The sequence below is a fragment of the Aulonocara sp. 'chitande type north' Nkhata Bay genome, linkage group LG9 (genome assembly GCF_057382095.1).
Source record: "Aulonocara sp. 'chitande type north' Nkhata Bay isolate Kocher_YH1m ecotype deep benthic linkage group LG9, A_spYH_male_GT1.1, whole genome shotgun sequence".
In the NCBI taxonomy this organism is placed as follows: domain Eukaryota; kingdom Metazoa; phylum Chordata; class Actinopteri; order Cichliformes; family Cichlidae; genus Aulonocara; species Aulonocara sp. 'chitande type north' Nkhata Bay.
The window spans coordinates 16,172,099-16,186,487 of NC_141352.1; the positions used below are offsets into that span (position 1 = coordinate 16,172,099).

A 14,389-nucleotide genomic window follows, 5' to 3' on the forward strand; every position below is an offset into this window, starting at 1 on the left:
TCAGTCTCAAAACCTGTTCAAGCTTTTCATCATTGTGTGTAAAGTTATTTAACATGACTGTTTGATGACTGTGATTCAAATTACTTTATAGAGTAAATGCTTAAGCTGTACACTTCAGATAATAATAATAATAATAATAATAATAATAATAATAATAATAATAGTGTTGTACTGTGTGCAGAAAGTTGGTGAGCTGGAAACATTAGAGAAGAGACTTATTTCCATACTTGGATTTTTGCTCTTTTAAATACAAAAAAAGAAAGAAAGAAAACCCACACCACAGGCAGTATCACTCTGCATTTAAATAACATTAAAACTGGTGGAAAAATCCACAGTTTGACAGGCCTGAAGTGCCTAATTACAGCTGCTAAGATATAATTGGATGTTTGGCAGAGGTTTGGTGAACAGTTAATTCACATTAAATGTAGTAAATGTGAGTTAGGCTTTAGAAGTACGCTTACCTCATGTCTGTAATGCAATCAAAGGTTTAGGCTCATTGCTCTCCAGGGCTGCGGATCTGAACATTTTTCAAAGTGCTGAGTGCATTTAAAATGACTTTTACACAGATTAAAACTTGCCAGGCAGCAAATGCGACGACGGTGTTTTCTAGAGTGATAATTACAACAGCATTTCATAAGAGTGTGAGAAAAACTGCTCTAACAAGACAAACTCTTTACAAGCTTTGTGTACTTTCTTTAACTTTGTTCATCGCAATCAACGTGACGTGTGTGCAAGGTTGTTTATGTCTATTAGCAACAGAACTGAAATAATGAAACCATTCAGAAACATCTATGGTTTACAAGTTTAACCTTGCTAAGAGTGGAAAAGGAAATGAGTATAACTGATGAGAAAACTTCAGATATTTATGAATGGAGGGGGAAAAATGGAAAGAGTCGCTCTGATGACGTCAAGAGAGCGCATTTCTTAAACCACCTACCTGAGTGTGGGACGAGTGGGTGCTCCGTCCTGTAACAGGGTGATTCAGGCAGCAGCACTGGCCCTCTCCTGCCGGCCACACCTCCAGGCCGTAGGACCAGCATGCACTGCAGAAGCAGCAGTGCATGCTGGATAACAGGGCGTCCCATGGGGGCCTGGGCTTGGCTCACTTCTCCTCAGGCCTCAAGGGCCAAGCGCATTGGGGAGACACACCTGGAGAGACAGAAGGAGAAAGAGACAGATGTAGGTTTTAACAAAGGTTTATTTCACATTTGATTTAATCCGCGTGCTGAAAATCTTATACAGCCCCTCTGTATCGCTACACTCAGCGCGCAGCATTCCCCTCAGGAGATGAAAAGCTGCAAATATAAATCCTTACCAAAAGGGAGCAGGGGAGTGAGGTGTGAAGAATAGAGAGTGTGACAGATTTTCAGGGAAAAGTGTGCAGAGTTTGTGCTGGGAAACAGCAGGGTGCTCGTCTGCACTGTGAGACCTCACTTCTCACACCTCTGACACCACCGCGGTCAGTCAGACGTGGTATGCATTATCACCCAAAGGGCAGTGTTTGTCTACCCTCTAATATCTGACATTAAATGCCCTTTTGTGCAGGTCCTTGCGCCCACTGCAGAGAAGCTTTGCTGTCTCTAACGACGAAGGAAGAATAGGGTATTCATGTGTTTTTCATCATTCTTTTGTGCCTTTGTGACTGATATACACACTGAGCAGCACAGCACTCCTGTGGCTCAATTACATCCTATAGCGGCTGCACATCTGACACATTTTTATTCACAGCCAAACCCTCCAATGCGCAGACGTAATTATTACATAATGCACACAGCAGACTCGCGCGTCCTGTAGTCATTCGCTGTGAGACAAACAAAGCAGTTTGCACAACTCAATTGTTCCTGATTTCTTTCTTTGTGGGGGTGAATTGATGAGCAGTCTAGACCACTGACATCATTACTTTTTAATCACTTATGTGATGCTAATACCAAGAAAGATGCATGCTGTGCGCAGCGGAGGAGCAAGTCTTTCTGACTGTATACAACATTAGGAGCAGCGTGTGCGGTGGAGTGAGCAAAGATACTCGTGGTCTTAGCTGTAAAGTGCAAGTGATGGAAGGCATTGCTTTAGGTTTTCATAATAGAGCAGCTGAACCTGTGGAAAACTCTTATTATTTTTATTGCATGTGAAATAGGCTTTTCATCTGTTGTCCAGCCAGTGGAAGAAATTGTATTTTCTGGAGCATGCACAGTTCATTTATTACGAACGGTAGGTTGCAAATAAGGAAAAGTAAAAGTTCATCTTTGTGTTGCTTGTGGGAAAACAGTCAAATATAGAAAAAGAAAAGCTAGCTGTTCGCAAGCTAAGAAAAAAAGAATTGGTGTGAACATTTGCGCTCCACAGAGCTCCACTTCTCTCTGAAGTATGAATCCCCCTTAGTGCTGGAAAGCTTGGAGTGGCTGTGGGGTAGAATATAAGACACCTACTCCTGCTTTCAAGTGAAAACCATAATGCCGATAGTGTGGCGGTATTATTTCATTTTCTCCTTGAATGAAAAGTTTACTCTGGCCTTAGTGTGCATGAATAAGCTCCACGGTCGAGGGGGCGATATGGAATTCGCTCTGAGTCCGGTGTGTAAAGGTGCAGGCGGTGCAGATATATGTGTTGCTCTCACCCGCAGAGTAATGTAAAACACCTGTCATCTACAGAAGGGAAAGCAAGTGACAGCCAGCGCCAGTTGCCTCTCTCTGTTCCATTTCCCTTTCGTCTTGACGGTTCATGCGTCAGCTTCTGTACTCTTTCTAAATTTTGCTTTAGTCAACCTGCCGCTTTACATGGCACCTTTCTTTGTCTGCTAGTTTCTTTGACACTCTTTAGCAATGTTTTGCCCACTAAAAAGCTATTTTACCTGTTGCTAGTCTGCTGGCTTGGACATTATTCTTGTCATTTCTCATGCAGCCTTACAACCTTTTCTGCCTGCATTCACTTAGGGAAAATATTTCATAATCTTCTGAGCGCAGAGGTGAACCCGATTTAGGAAATGAGATTATGGATGTTTTTACAGTCTTGTGTGTGTATGTGGTCAGAGATTTAAAAGGGCTCGGTTATTCACATGGATTTCTGTGAGCGTATTTGCTGGTCCCCCAACACAAACACGCACACACACATTCACACCCATACAGAGGGTTAGCTGACAGGAGCTTAAGCCAGGGCCAGCAGGTTGAGCGCCCTTTGTTGGCCTCGCTCCCTCAGTAACAATCCTGCATGTAACCTCCCGTCATCTCAAACATCCCTGCATGCACGCACACGGAAAACAAAACACTGCCATCTCATTTGAGCACAGTTTGTTGCGCTATTTAAAAATACATGCTATTGTGTAACCAGTCCCTTTTATCTGTTTCTTCATCATTTCGTGTGCTCTCTGTGTTCCACTGAGTTACAGGATGTTAAAATTTTTAATATGCCTTCATTTCAAGGTAAATGTAGTGTTCAGGATGCGCTAAAGTTTATGGTCGTATGCACTCATTTGGTGTAATTCATCTGCTGGTCACCACAATAGTGGGAATGTTTATTAAGTTGATTAATACATGTAGATCTGCTCATCAAGACATTTCTCTAGATTTTATAAGAAATAGGTGCAGAAACTTCATACATGGAAACACAGCATGTGAAGTGAAAATTGAGTCAGTAGAATTCTGACCTTGAAAGTCAATATTTGGTATGACCGCCTTTATTCTTCAACATAGCCCGAACTCTTTTAGGCAAACTTTTTTTGTAATATCTATTAACAGTCTTCAGGTATAATTGTCCAGGTTGCTTCAAGGATATCCAAAGCTTTCTTTGTTCTTGTTAATGTCAATATTCTTCAATAATGTTGATGTCTGGGATCTGGGGAGGCCGATCTATGATGGATAGTGCTCTACTGCATGTTTTTTTCTATTCAGGTATGCTTTTACTGCATTGGCAGTGTGTTTGGCATCACTGTCATCCTGACAAATGAGGCATATCAGATGCTTTCCAGATGATATTAGATAGTGGATCAAAGTCTGACCGTACATTTCTGGGTTCATAATTGCATCCATTGAAAAGATCTCCAACACCACTGGCCGAAATGCAGCTCCAAACCATGAGAGAGTCTCTGTTTTATACATAGCTGTAGACACTCACTGTTTTCTTTTTTGAGCTCTGCCACATATTGATGACATTGTGAACCCAAAAATTCAAATTTGGATTTTTCACTCATGTTGCTCAAGTCCACTTTAAAAGACTCCTTGTAAGCGTAATAAAGAGAAACAAGGGGTAGCTCAAGACTTTTGCACAGTACTGCCTATTCTGCCTATTCACATGAAAGCCAACTCCAATGAAAACCTCTCATTACATGGCAAAACAATTAAGATCTAGAGGCTAAAAACATTTGAGCCATAAATTTTAAAAATGCATATGTCACTTCAAAGACCCACAGAAACCTGATTTATGACCACATGAGCTGTTGCATTATTTAAAGAGAAACCATTTAAGCTGTTGTTTCACTTGAAGTGATTTCTGACTGGATCCTATTTTCTCTGTAACTCACCACAAGCCACTGACTTGTCCTATGGGAGAAAACTGGAAGAGAGCTCTGCTGTTCGGTGGTTTAACTCTAAATCATCTCCAGGGCATTAATACACGCCTCCACCACCACCCACTACTATTCTCAATGCTAGACAAGAACACATGTACACGGCCAGTGCATTTTACAGCACCCGGGGACCTGGTGATGGATAACACCCGGTGTATTCAGGGCACAGAGCAGAGGGAGTAGAAGTCACATAAAAACTTAACATGGTATAAATGATGTCATATGAAATGTATGTAGAGAGCCGTATGCAACCCGGGGAAGTGTTGAGCTTTGTGAGCTAAATGTTTTGACAGCATTTCTTCTTCACTCACTTCTTTGCAGTCTCTGAGTGTTTGTACACCACTTTGACTCTAATCATTGCAAATGACTAAACTCTGGCTCTCGTCCACAATGTGTCTTTTGCCTCGTCTCCCTCTCATCACCCACAGCTGGTTGTGGCAAATGCTTTCTTCCTGTTAATAGGGAGTTTTTCCTTCCCACTGTCACCAAGTGCTTGCTCATAGGGGGTTGTCTAGTTGTTGTGATTTAGTGCTATATAAATAAAACTGACCTGAACTGAATTGAATTCATTAGTGCTATTGTCTTGTTGATTCATGAGCCTATATTCAGCATGAATGGATGACAGCAGACCCCAATTAAGGTCAGAGGGTAAAGTGGGCTGGAACAATCTAGAAAGGTGTTAAAGCACCTTAATTATAATTGGATAAATCTGACTGGCAGTTTAATAATGTCACGCAAGATAATAATGTGTGTGTGTGTGTGTGTGTGTGTGTGTGTGTGTGTGTGTATACAGCAGGCTTTTGTTGCTTCCAGTAGAGAGACACTATTGTCACTGGCCACACATCCTTTTCCCCCTTATCATGTCTCTCAGTAGAGCAGGTTCATGAATGTTCGTGTCAATAAACTTGCAATCATGGTGCTTATCTTCAAGACAAGCTAGCTACAGAAGGAGACCAAGTGTAAGTGCAGCTGCTTTTTAGTTAATGTCAAATGCAACATTTAAAAGGCTCAAAAATATCAGCAATAACTCAAACAGAACAATTTTTCTCTGTCTTTCTCCCCACCCCTGCAGTAGCTCTATATTCTGATTAGTATAGGTATAAGTATATAACTATAATTAACATTGAAGCGCTGTCATGGACTGCTCAGTAAATGACATTTGATAAATGGAAGGAATTTAAAGCTTGCATAAGTAATTTTCTGTATAATTATTGTAATTAGACGGTACATGTGTACATAATGTCCTATTGAAGTCAGGTTAATTCATATTCAAAAAAGTAAATTGAATGATAAATGATAATTACTTTGTTTTATTCAAGGGCTGTGTAAGAATACCACCTTCAACTTCTACTTAACAACTTCTACAGCTTTTACTTTAAAAAGTGAAAGATGTAGAAGTTGTTAAGATTACAGGATCGAATATAAAACATGGATTAGTCATTGGTACATGAGTTAGTGAAGTGGGTGGGTTACCAGCTATTGTGAAGCCAGAAGCTGGGCATATTCGCCATCCCCACCTTAACTTATCAAAACCAGGTTTTATGTGCATGAGAAAGATCTGACTGTGAAATAGAGGGAAACAGCACGCTACCCAACTCACAACTGGTCAATCACACATTTATATATGATCCTTTTTGACAATAATAAGCACCATAACTGTCATACTTTTCACAGTTCCACTGCTGCTTGGAGAGCAGTTCCATGCAAACTGTGGATGACTTTGGCAAGCTACTAATGACCAAAGCAATTGCAGGGGCGTTTTTACCAACCAGTCAGGGAATACACAATGTTCCTTAGTGAATAGTGGTCATGAAGGGGTTGCTGACCAGTCTCTAGGTCTGAGTCACAGCACCTTTAGCAATTGATTTCTTAGTGGCGGCTATCAACCTCCAGCTACCACTTTAATGAACACTTTACCCCTTGAAAGCCTATTTGGTGTAAACCTTGATGCTCTTTTCTGAACAGAGGAGCTTCAGTCATATTTCAGGCCTCCTTGTAGAATAAAATGGCTGGCTTTGTATCAGAAGTAAGTGAGAGTGACCTATGCCTATGCAGGAAACTATCCGGTCGTTCAGTCTGACGTCACTAGCCGTGTCTGGGCCTAAACTCCGCTGCAGGTCCATATATCAAACGATCACTATGGCATTACTGAGAGTTGAAAAACTCTCTAAAGTCTTTCATCTTTAATAAAATGATCAGCGTTCTGGTCTATCAGGTGTAACAATTGAGTTTAACATCCAGGCATCCATGAAAACTGAATTTATGACATTTAATGGAGTTAGATGTTAGCAGGAAGTTAGCTCGCTAGCTTCTATCTAAATACAATATAGCATGTCCTGACTGCGGGGTTTTGGAAACAAATTAAAACGTACAGCTCTGTTATCACTTCCAACATAAATGAAGACAGAAAACTGAACAGCAGTGACGTTTGTAGGGTTACTGAAGTTTGGCTAGCTGGTATATAATGATGTGCTACGTGACCGCTAGTGACACAGCTATGTTAGCATAATATAAACATGGCATGGCAGGATGCTGTAAAAGGACCAAACTTCAGCCAGGAGAACAACTGAGATAATCCATCCACAATACGAGGTTAGTCATTCATATACTGCTGCATGGGCTGGGCTGTAGTTATATCCTAAGGTTTTAAAAACTGAGCTTAAATAAATGATTAGCGGTAATAAAAGCCGAGGGAGGTCAACAGTGATCACTGACTGTTTTAGGAGCTTTTTGAGATTAAATAGAAGAAAATACATAACATTAAACATGTTAACAACACAAAAGCCATATTAAACGCAGACTACTTTAGGCCTGGAAGTAGGATTCGTCACGTCATCACTTAACGACCGGATTCTAATGGTCATCAAACCACATCTTTGTTAACATATACTTTGATGTCAGAACTTAGTGGAATAATTAGGGGGGTCATGTTCATATTTCTAAATTAAATATAAAGCTGAAGGCAGCAGGTGGTTAGCTCAGTTTAGCAGAAGACTTGAAGCAGTGGAAAACAGGTACCAGCGCCCCTGAGCTCACTAATTAATATCATGTCACATCTTGCTTAGATTAAACTGCAAATGTAATCCACTGAAATCTTATGTAGGGTGTTAAACTGTGATGGTCTTGGACTGAAACCTCTATGCCTTTACTAAGCCAACTGTTTGAGACACCACACTATGAATAATTTCGCTAAAATCACTTGAAGCGAAATGTAAACGCAGAAAATAATGCATTCAGTCGCATTTGCACCGTCTGCACTCACGCACATTTGCATATGCATTTTAGGAGCTGAGGTGTTAACTAACTAATCAATTGAGGTCTTCCTGCAGTAACAAGTGCAGAGAGGATCATATTAACAACACTATTGATTTTGTCTGAAGGGGACTTCATGATGGTTAAACTGCACTATACATAATGAATAGACTCCTGAATAAACGGTGGCATTGTATTCATCATACTGACACATTCATGGGGGCACACACACACACACACATACAAACACACACATGTAAGCACGTTTGTCAAATGTGAGCAGTGCAGTGATGATCCATCTGTCCAAACACAGTCAGGGGAGTGTGAGATCGGGGTCACACCACGGTGCTGATAGATGCTTCTCTCACTCCCACTGGTCTCCCTCTCTCACTCTCACTATGGCCCCACAGCACACCACCAGTAAAATCAACCCAGACTGTGCTTTAGAGCAGAGCACACAAAGACACTAGCTGCTTTATAAAGCTCTACGCTTGTAAAGCTGCAGACTTATATGTGTGTATTTGGAATGTGACTGGCTGGGTGTTTGCCTGTTTATCACTCTGTCTATCAGGTGGGTTACTGCCAGTGTTGGTTTGTTGTTCTGTGTCTCTGTCTGCCAATTGGTTTCTGCGATTTTGTGTTTAGACCAAAGCGCGCACAGAAATGGAGATGCGTCGCTCTGAAAGGGACAGCCGACTGTCTTATTTTCTAAAATGTCAGACTGACAGATTAGATTATGATGGAACAAAATTATTTGTAGAGAAAGTGACCTGATGAAATAATAAACGGCTAAACAAATGACTCAAGCGTTCAAGCATTGACCAACTAGCTGAGTAGCCAAAACGATTAGCTGTTTTACTGAGTAACCAACAAACAACCAAGCGCCTGCCAGGTTGACAGGATGACTGACAAATGACGTGGCCCAGTAACAAACAAGGTGACTGACTGACAGAGAGACTGATGAGGTGCCTGACTGAGTGAATGACTGCTGTGTGAAACACAACATGACTGACAGAAAGACTGGCCTGTGTTCTGACTTTTGTTATTTTCTGGCTCTAATGGGATTTTCCTTACTGCCACTGGTCTGATTTTTTCCCCTGTCTTATATTGTTATCCCTCCGCGTGCCCCTCTGTCTCCACCTTTCGCTGACCTCTTCCCTCAGTGTTTATGCTCTTAGTCCACCTCGGTCCGCTGGGTGTCTCACAGGCTCAGCGGATGACAGAGAGAATGATGGAGTGATGATTTTGCCATCAAAGGCTCATCGCAGCACAGCAGGGCCCTTTCCGCTCGGTGACCCTCCACATCAGAGGGCAGATTAATTCCTTGCAAAGAATTTTGTTTGTGTCTCTCCAAGAGTGGGATTGAAAAGCACGCTTGGATCAGATGGCTTGTTTCAAAACCTTATCTTTGCTGCACAGTGTGGCTTTTGAAGCACAAATCAAATGTGCAAATGTACAGTTTGGTTCCTCTTTCTCTCTCTCTCTCTCTCTCTCTCTCTCTCTCTCTCTCTCTCACACACACACACACACACACACACACACACACACACACACACACACACACACACACTGCTGAGTAAACATCTCTCCCAGTTTTCTCCAACTCCAAAAGCATTTCACACTCCAGCTTCTTACTCTGTATCGAAATTTCTCCACAGTTGGATCAAATAAGTCAGTGTGTGTGTAAACAGTTACACACTCAGGCCTCTGCATGTGTGCTCTATATCCTATACATTATATATTTTACTTTGCCACTCTCACTGATGTCTCGATTACAGTTTTTTCTGAATGCTTAAACCCTAACTGTGATTCCTGTAGCACAATCTCTAAAACTATTCAGACTTATAGCAAAACCACTCACTGAGTTTGCAAAACTAAAAGCACAAAAACTGCTTTGCACTCAGTTTGCAATTTTGTAACACACACTTTGCAAAACTGTAGGCACAATTCACTGCACAACACTCAATTACCAAATTTCCAACACACTCCTAGCAAAAGTATACACATGTATGGCTATCATTAACACTAATTTGCCAACTGTCTGGCACACTTTCACATGTCAAAACTTTCTTAGATAATTCGTTCACTTTGCAATCAGCCTAAGCACTATAATACAGGTAAGCTGTGTGCGGAGTACAATGGAGGGAGCAGAAAGAGTGAGAAGTAGAGGAGGCCGAGGAAGAGGACGTGGAGGTGAAGAAGTAGGATGAAGAGGACGACAAGGACAAGGAGGAGCAAGAGGAAGATGAGGAGGGGGCAGAGGAAGCATGTTCACTGCAGACCACGTAACCCATATAGTCATTATGGCGATTGCAAATAATCCTATACTTGGAAATAAACACTTGTGTTTGTTTTGATGTGTTTCAAGTACACCAGTACTTGAAGTTTGGATCCCTCTATGCTTATGGATCTATGACAGAAGTATGAGCTCAAACTGACATGGCCTACCTTGTGCACAGAGAAAGCAAAAGCCAGATGTGTTTTGTATTCATACCATCAGTGTGCAGTTGGCGCATTGTGTGCTTAGTAGATGATGGCTTGTGTGTACTGTTTGATACGGAAACACCATTTTTACGAAGGTGTGAAGAGTTAATCTAGCTGTGTTCGCTTTTGCAAGAGAACTACAATGTTTTGATGATTGGGTGACAGGTTTTCTTATTTGTGTGAAGAGTTTTGCAAAATTAGCCAATGGTTACAAAAAATGTGCTTAAGCAATCAGAAAAAACTGTAAACAGCATAGCTTTTACCGCAGATTCCTGCACTCGTATTTATAATTTTATGAACTGGTGTAAAAGCTACGTGACTACAAAGGCTGCCAGACATTTGAGTTTTGGACAAAAACAAATTATATTTCTCCTTAAGGGGTGTACTTTGAAGATTAGTTAGTTAGCAAGGGATTAGACAGCTTAAAGGCAAAGTTTTTAGAGTCACAATGGTGGCTCTCTTTTATCCTGGTTAGACCACTATAGAAACCTGCTAAGCACATGGCTCGGTCTGGAGCACGTTATGTTCTGATTTTCAGCCTAAAATCACTGTGAGTGTGATACTGATTGTCAGCGAAGGGAACTGGCTCTGTATGGGTCAGTCTTATGGTAGAAGTACCATCACACAAAGCTATGAAGTAAAGTTAAAGCTGTGCAAACTGGATGTTTTCACTTCCAAAGAATTTAAAATGAATGGATTCAGTAGGTGATGGAGAAAACACATAAATGTACTTTTTGTGCTATTCATTACATTCTTATGTAGCCAAAGTATAATAGATTTCTATGTACACTTCATCATGGAAATGTCAGACCTGAATGTGATTCACGTTTAACTCTTCACCCCACTTAGATGACTCCTTAATGCCGAGTTTTGACACCTCAGTAGATATAAATAAAGATGTGGTTTTACAACCATTAGAATAGACTCCATTAGAGACTAACAAAGTAGATTAGATTAGAGACTACCGTGTTATTTTTGTTCTATAAGCAGGCCTGAAATACAACAGAAACCGGTCAGTTCAGAAAAGCACTTGAAGTCATACTTCTACTAGACTTTCAGGTGGTAAAGAGTTAAAAGTATGAAGATTAAACTTTGCGATTTCTTATGTGTGGCTGCTATGCTAGAATGAGTAAAACAATCAAATAAAATGTATGCATTATCTTTATGAAATTTACAGGCTCAATCATAATCAGTCTGCATTCTCTTCTTGCCTTATTTGTAGCAAACTTATATTTTTGATCTCTCTACGACTTGGACAGGGTTTTAATGACCTTATCATAGAGTCTAATGAAGAAAGCCTCAGTTAACAAAGAATGGTGCTAACCATCATTGTGATACCCAGTTACCTTACAGTGAGTTTTAGGATCTGCCAAGACACCTCATGCAAAGAAAGCTATGTTGAACATGGGTCTACATGAACACTGAGGACCCAATGCAGGACACTGGAGGCAGGAATGCTGAACAAAGTGCAAACTACAAAACTACATGCTACAAAAACTCCAGGAAGAGCTCAGTACATCAGCTCAGACAAAAAAGAGAGAACAAAAGGAGCGTCCTCCTGACTCCTGTTGTCAATCTTGCTGTCAGACTGACAACAGAGTAGAGGTCTGCGCGGGAATGTTTTTTTAGTCCCGCTCCCGCCCGCTCCCGCAAGGTTTTGTACCGCACCCGACCGCTCCCGCTGTATATTCAGTCTTTGTTCACCCGCTGCCCGCTTAGAATAATTTTCTACCCGACCCGACCGTTCCCGCTAAATTTAGATCTGGTTTCCAAAATCTCACATTTAAATGGGGTACCACCAAAAAATAGAGATAACAGATAAAACTGCAGGTTGTGCAATGATTGTATTTATTTTTCTTAAACAAGATGCATTTATCTGTCAACATGCAACATTTATCTTTTAACATGGAAAACGTGTTGCAAAAATAAAATAAATAAAAACGAATACAGCATTGTGGCCTACTTGTTATTTTTATGTAAAATACAAACGTAACATTTTTCTGTCAACACAGTAGGGAAAGTGTCGCGAAAAAAAAAAAAAGTCACTTAAAATTGTAAACAAAAGAACAAAATAGTTGGCCACTGCGAAATTAAATGGTTGTTTAAACTATCAGTTTAACGAAAAAATGTCCCAATGTCGAATTCAAGGTCTCTCCTACAAAAGAAAATATGCATATATAAATACAACAATAAACGACATCTCAAAATTATAAACTATTAATCAAATGAACGAAACTTACTTAAAAAATCCAAATTATTTTAAATTTCCATGCAGGAAAAGAATGTCACTGACTGATGAGGGTTTCAGTACTGAACGTCTCTCCTCCAAAATCCGACCACAAAGGCTGAATGCTCTCTCGGAAGGTGCACTCGTTGCCGGGATGCAGAGGACAAATCTTGCAAGGTTGCTCAGGGCAGGGAACTGGGAACTGTTGGAATTCCACCACTGCAAAATGTTTTGTTGACTTGATAATTCAAGTTTCATGGTCCTGTACTCCTGAATCTGAACATCTAGTGATTTTGATCCACATGATTCTTCCTCTTCCTCCCAATCTGAAAATTTATGAAGAACAGTAGGCCTTTTGGCAGGTGTTGGTTCAACATCCTCATCATGTGCATGATCAAACTTTAAATCTTCGATCATCTCCTTGACTCCCTGTATCACATTCTGTCGCCCTCTTTCATCTAACATTCTCAGACCTCGCAGATTTGGTGTCAGAAAGGTTGCTATTTTATAAAGCATGTGAACAGAATGGGATGAAGTGCTGTCTGCTGACAGTAATTCTTTCAGCCGTGTTACACAGACGGTTGCAATTTCAGAGAGCAGAGGGTCTTTTGTGGCTGATGTACAGTGCTCAATTAATCGCACAGACCACGGAAGAACAAGTGAGGCACTGGGAGCTGTGTTATCAGTTTCCAAGTCGTCAGTTGCCTCTTTGAAGGGTTTTAGGAATGATACTAGTAACTTAAGAGTACTGATGCTAATGCGTCCGATCTTGTCATATTATTGCTCTCAGTCAGCACAGATGCAATGTCTTCGTACTGTTCCAAGACAGAATTTAACATGTCAAAGTTAGAGTTCCATCGTGTCTCTATGGATTGTTTCAGTGACTTTTTAAGCTTGCCCTGCTGTCCTGAGTGTTTGAAATATGTAACCAACTTTTTAACATCAGTCAGAAGGCTAGCGATCTCTGGAGACTTTTCGATTATGGCAGGACCAAACGCACTGGAGAGAGTCACGTTTAGTATGTGCGCTGTGCAGTTTAGCCTCGTGTATTCTCGTAAGGCACTGATCATGTTGGCTCCACGATCTGTGACAAAAATAATCTTTTTGCCCATGTCTGTCGCATCAATGCCAAACACTCTGAGATTCTGCAGCAGGTGCCTTCGAATGTTTTCACCTGTCTTTGAGGTGCTTGGGTCAAAAGGGGCAGCAAAAAGCACTCTTGAATGTAGCTCAGATTGCTCATTAACGTAATGGATGGTTGCAGACAAAAAGGACGTTTTTCGATATGTTTCTGTCCATATGTCTGCTGTAACAGCGCATCCAAACTTCGATATTGTTGCAGTGATTTCCTCCACAACATGTTTACGTAGACTCTGAGCCCTCATTTCAACATTTCTTGACACCGTTGTGGGGTGTGGTAGTATCTCACAGACATCGAATTTTCCTGTTCTTGCTGCTGTGTCGACCAAATGTTGGGCCAGCTGTGTGAAGCCTTTTCCAGAGATGGTATCATACGGTCGAATGTCTTGGCAAACAAACTGAACACATTTGTCTCTGGTTTCTTTTTTAAACTTCTCTGGCACCAGCAAAGATTTAGTAAATGCCAGTTTTGTTTGCCCCTTTGTGATGGGACATGAGTGCCGCCTTAAACCTGAGGTTCCAGTCTTGTGACTGCAAAAGGGTAAAACTTTGAGGCATTTATCGCATTGTACAAAGGGTAATTTTTTTCCATTTGCGTCTGACGCATGAAAAAGACTCCCATACATCAGACTTGCCTGATGTGGGTTTCCTTAAAGTAAATTGACCGTTGTCTAATCCCAGCTGAACGTCCTTCAAGGAAATTGCATCTTCAGTTTGCTCTGCCATGT

At 40.9% G+C, this 14,389-nt stretch overlaps 1 protein-coding gene across 4 annotated transcripts in view; it reads right to left on the reverse strand.

Moving 5' to 3' along the window:
- The window catches only part of sema5a (sema domain, seven thrombospondin repeats (type 1 and type 1-like), transmembrane domain (TM) and short cytoplasmic domain, (semaphorin) 5A), a 153,410-nt gene that overhangs the window by 107,046 nt on the left and 31,975 nt on the right, over positions 1–14,389 (reverse strand). For all 4 annotated transcript variants that reach the window (XR_015131032.1, XM_086306105.1, XM_086306103.1 and 1 more), the window contains exon 2: positions 938–1,149. Coding sequence is in view for 3 of the 4 variants with exons in the window: in XM_086306105.1 (XP_086162231.1) it covers positions 938–1,085 (148 nt within the window). In the remaining variant the exon portion in view is untranslated. The remainder of the gene's footprint in view (positions 1–937; positions 1,150–14,389) is intronic.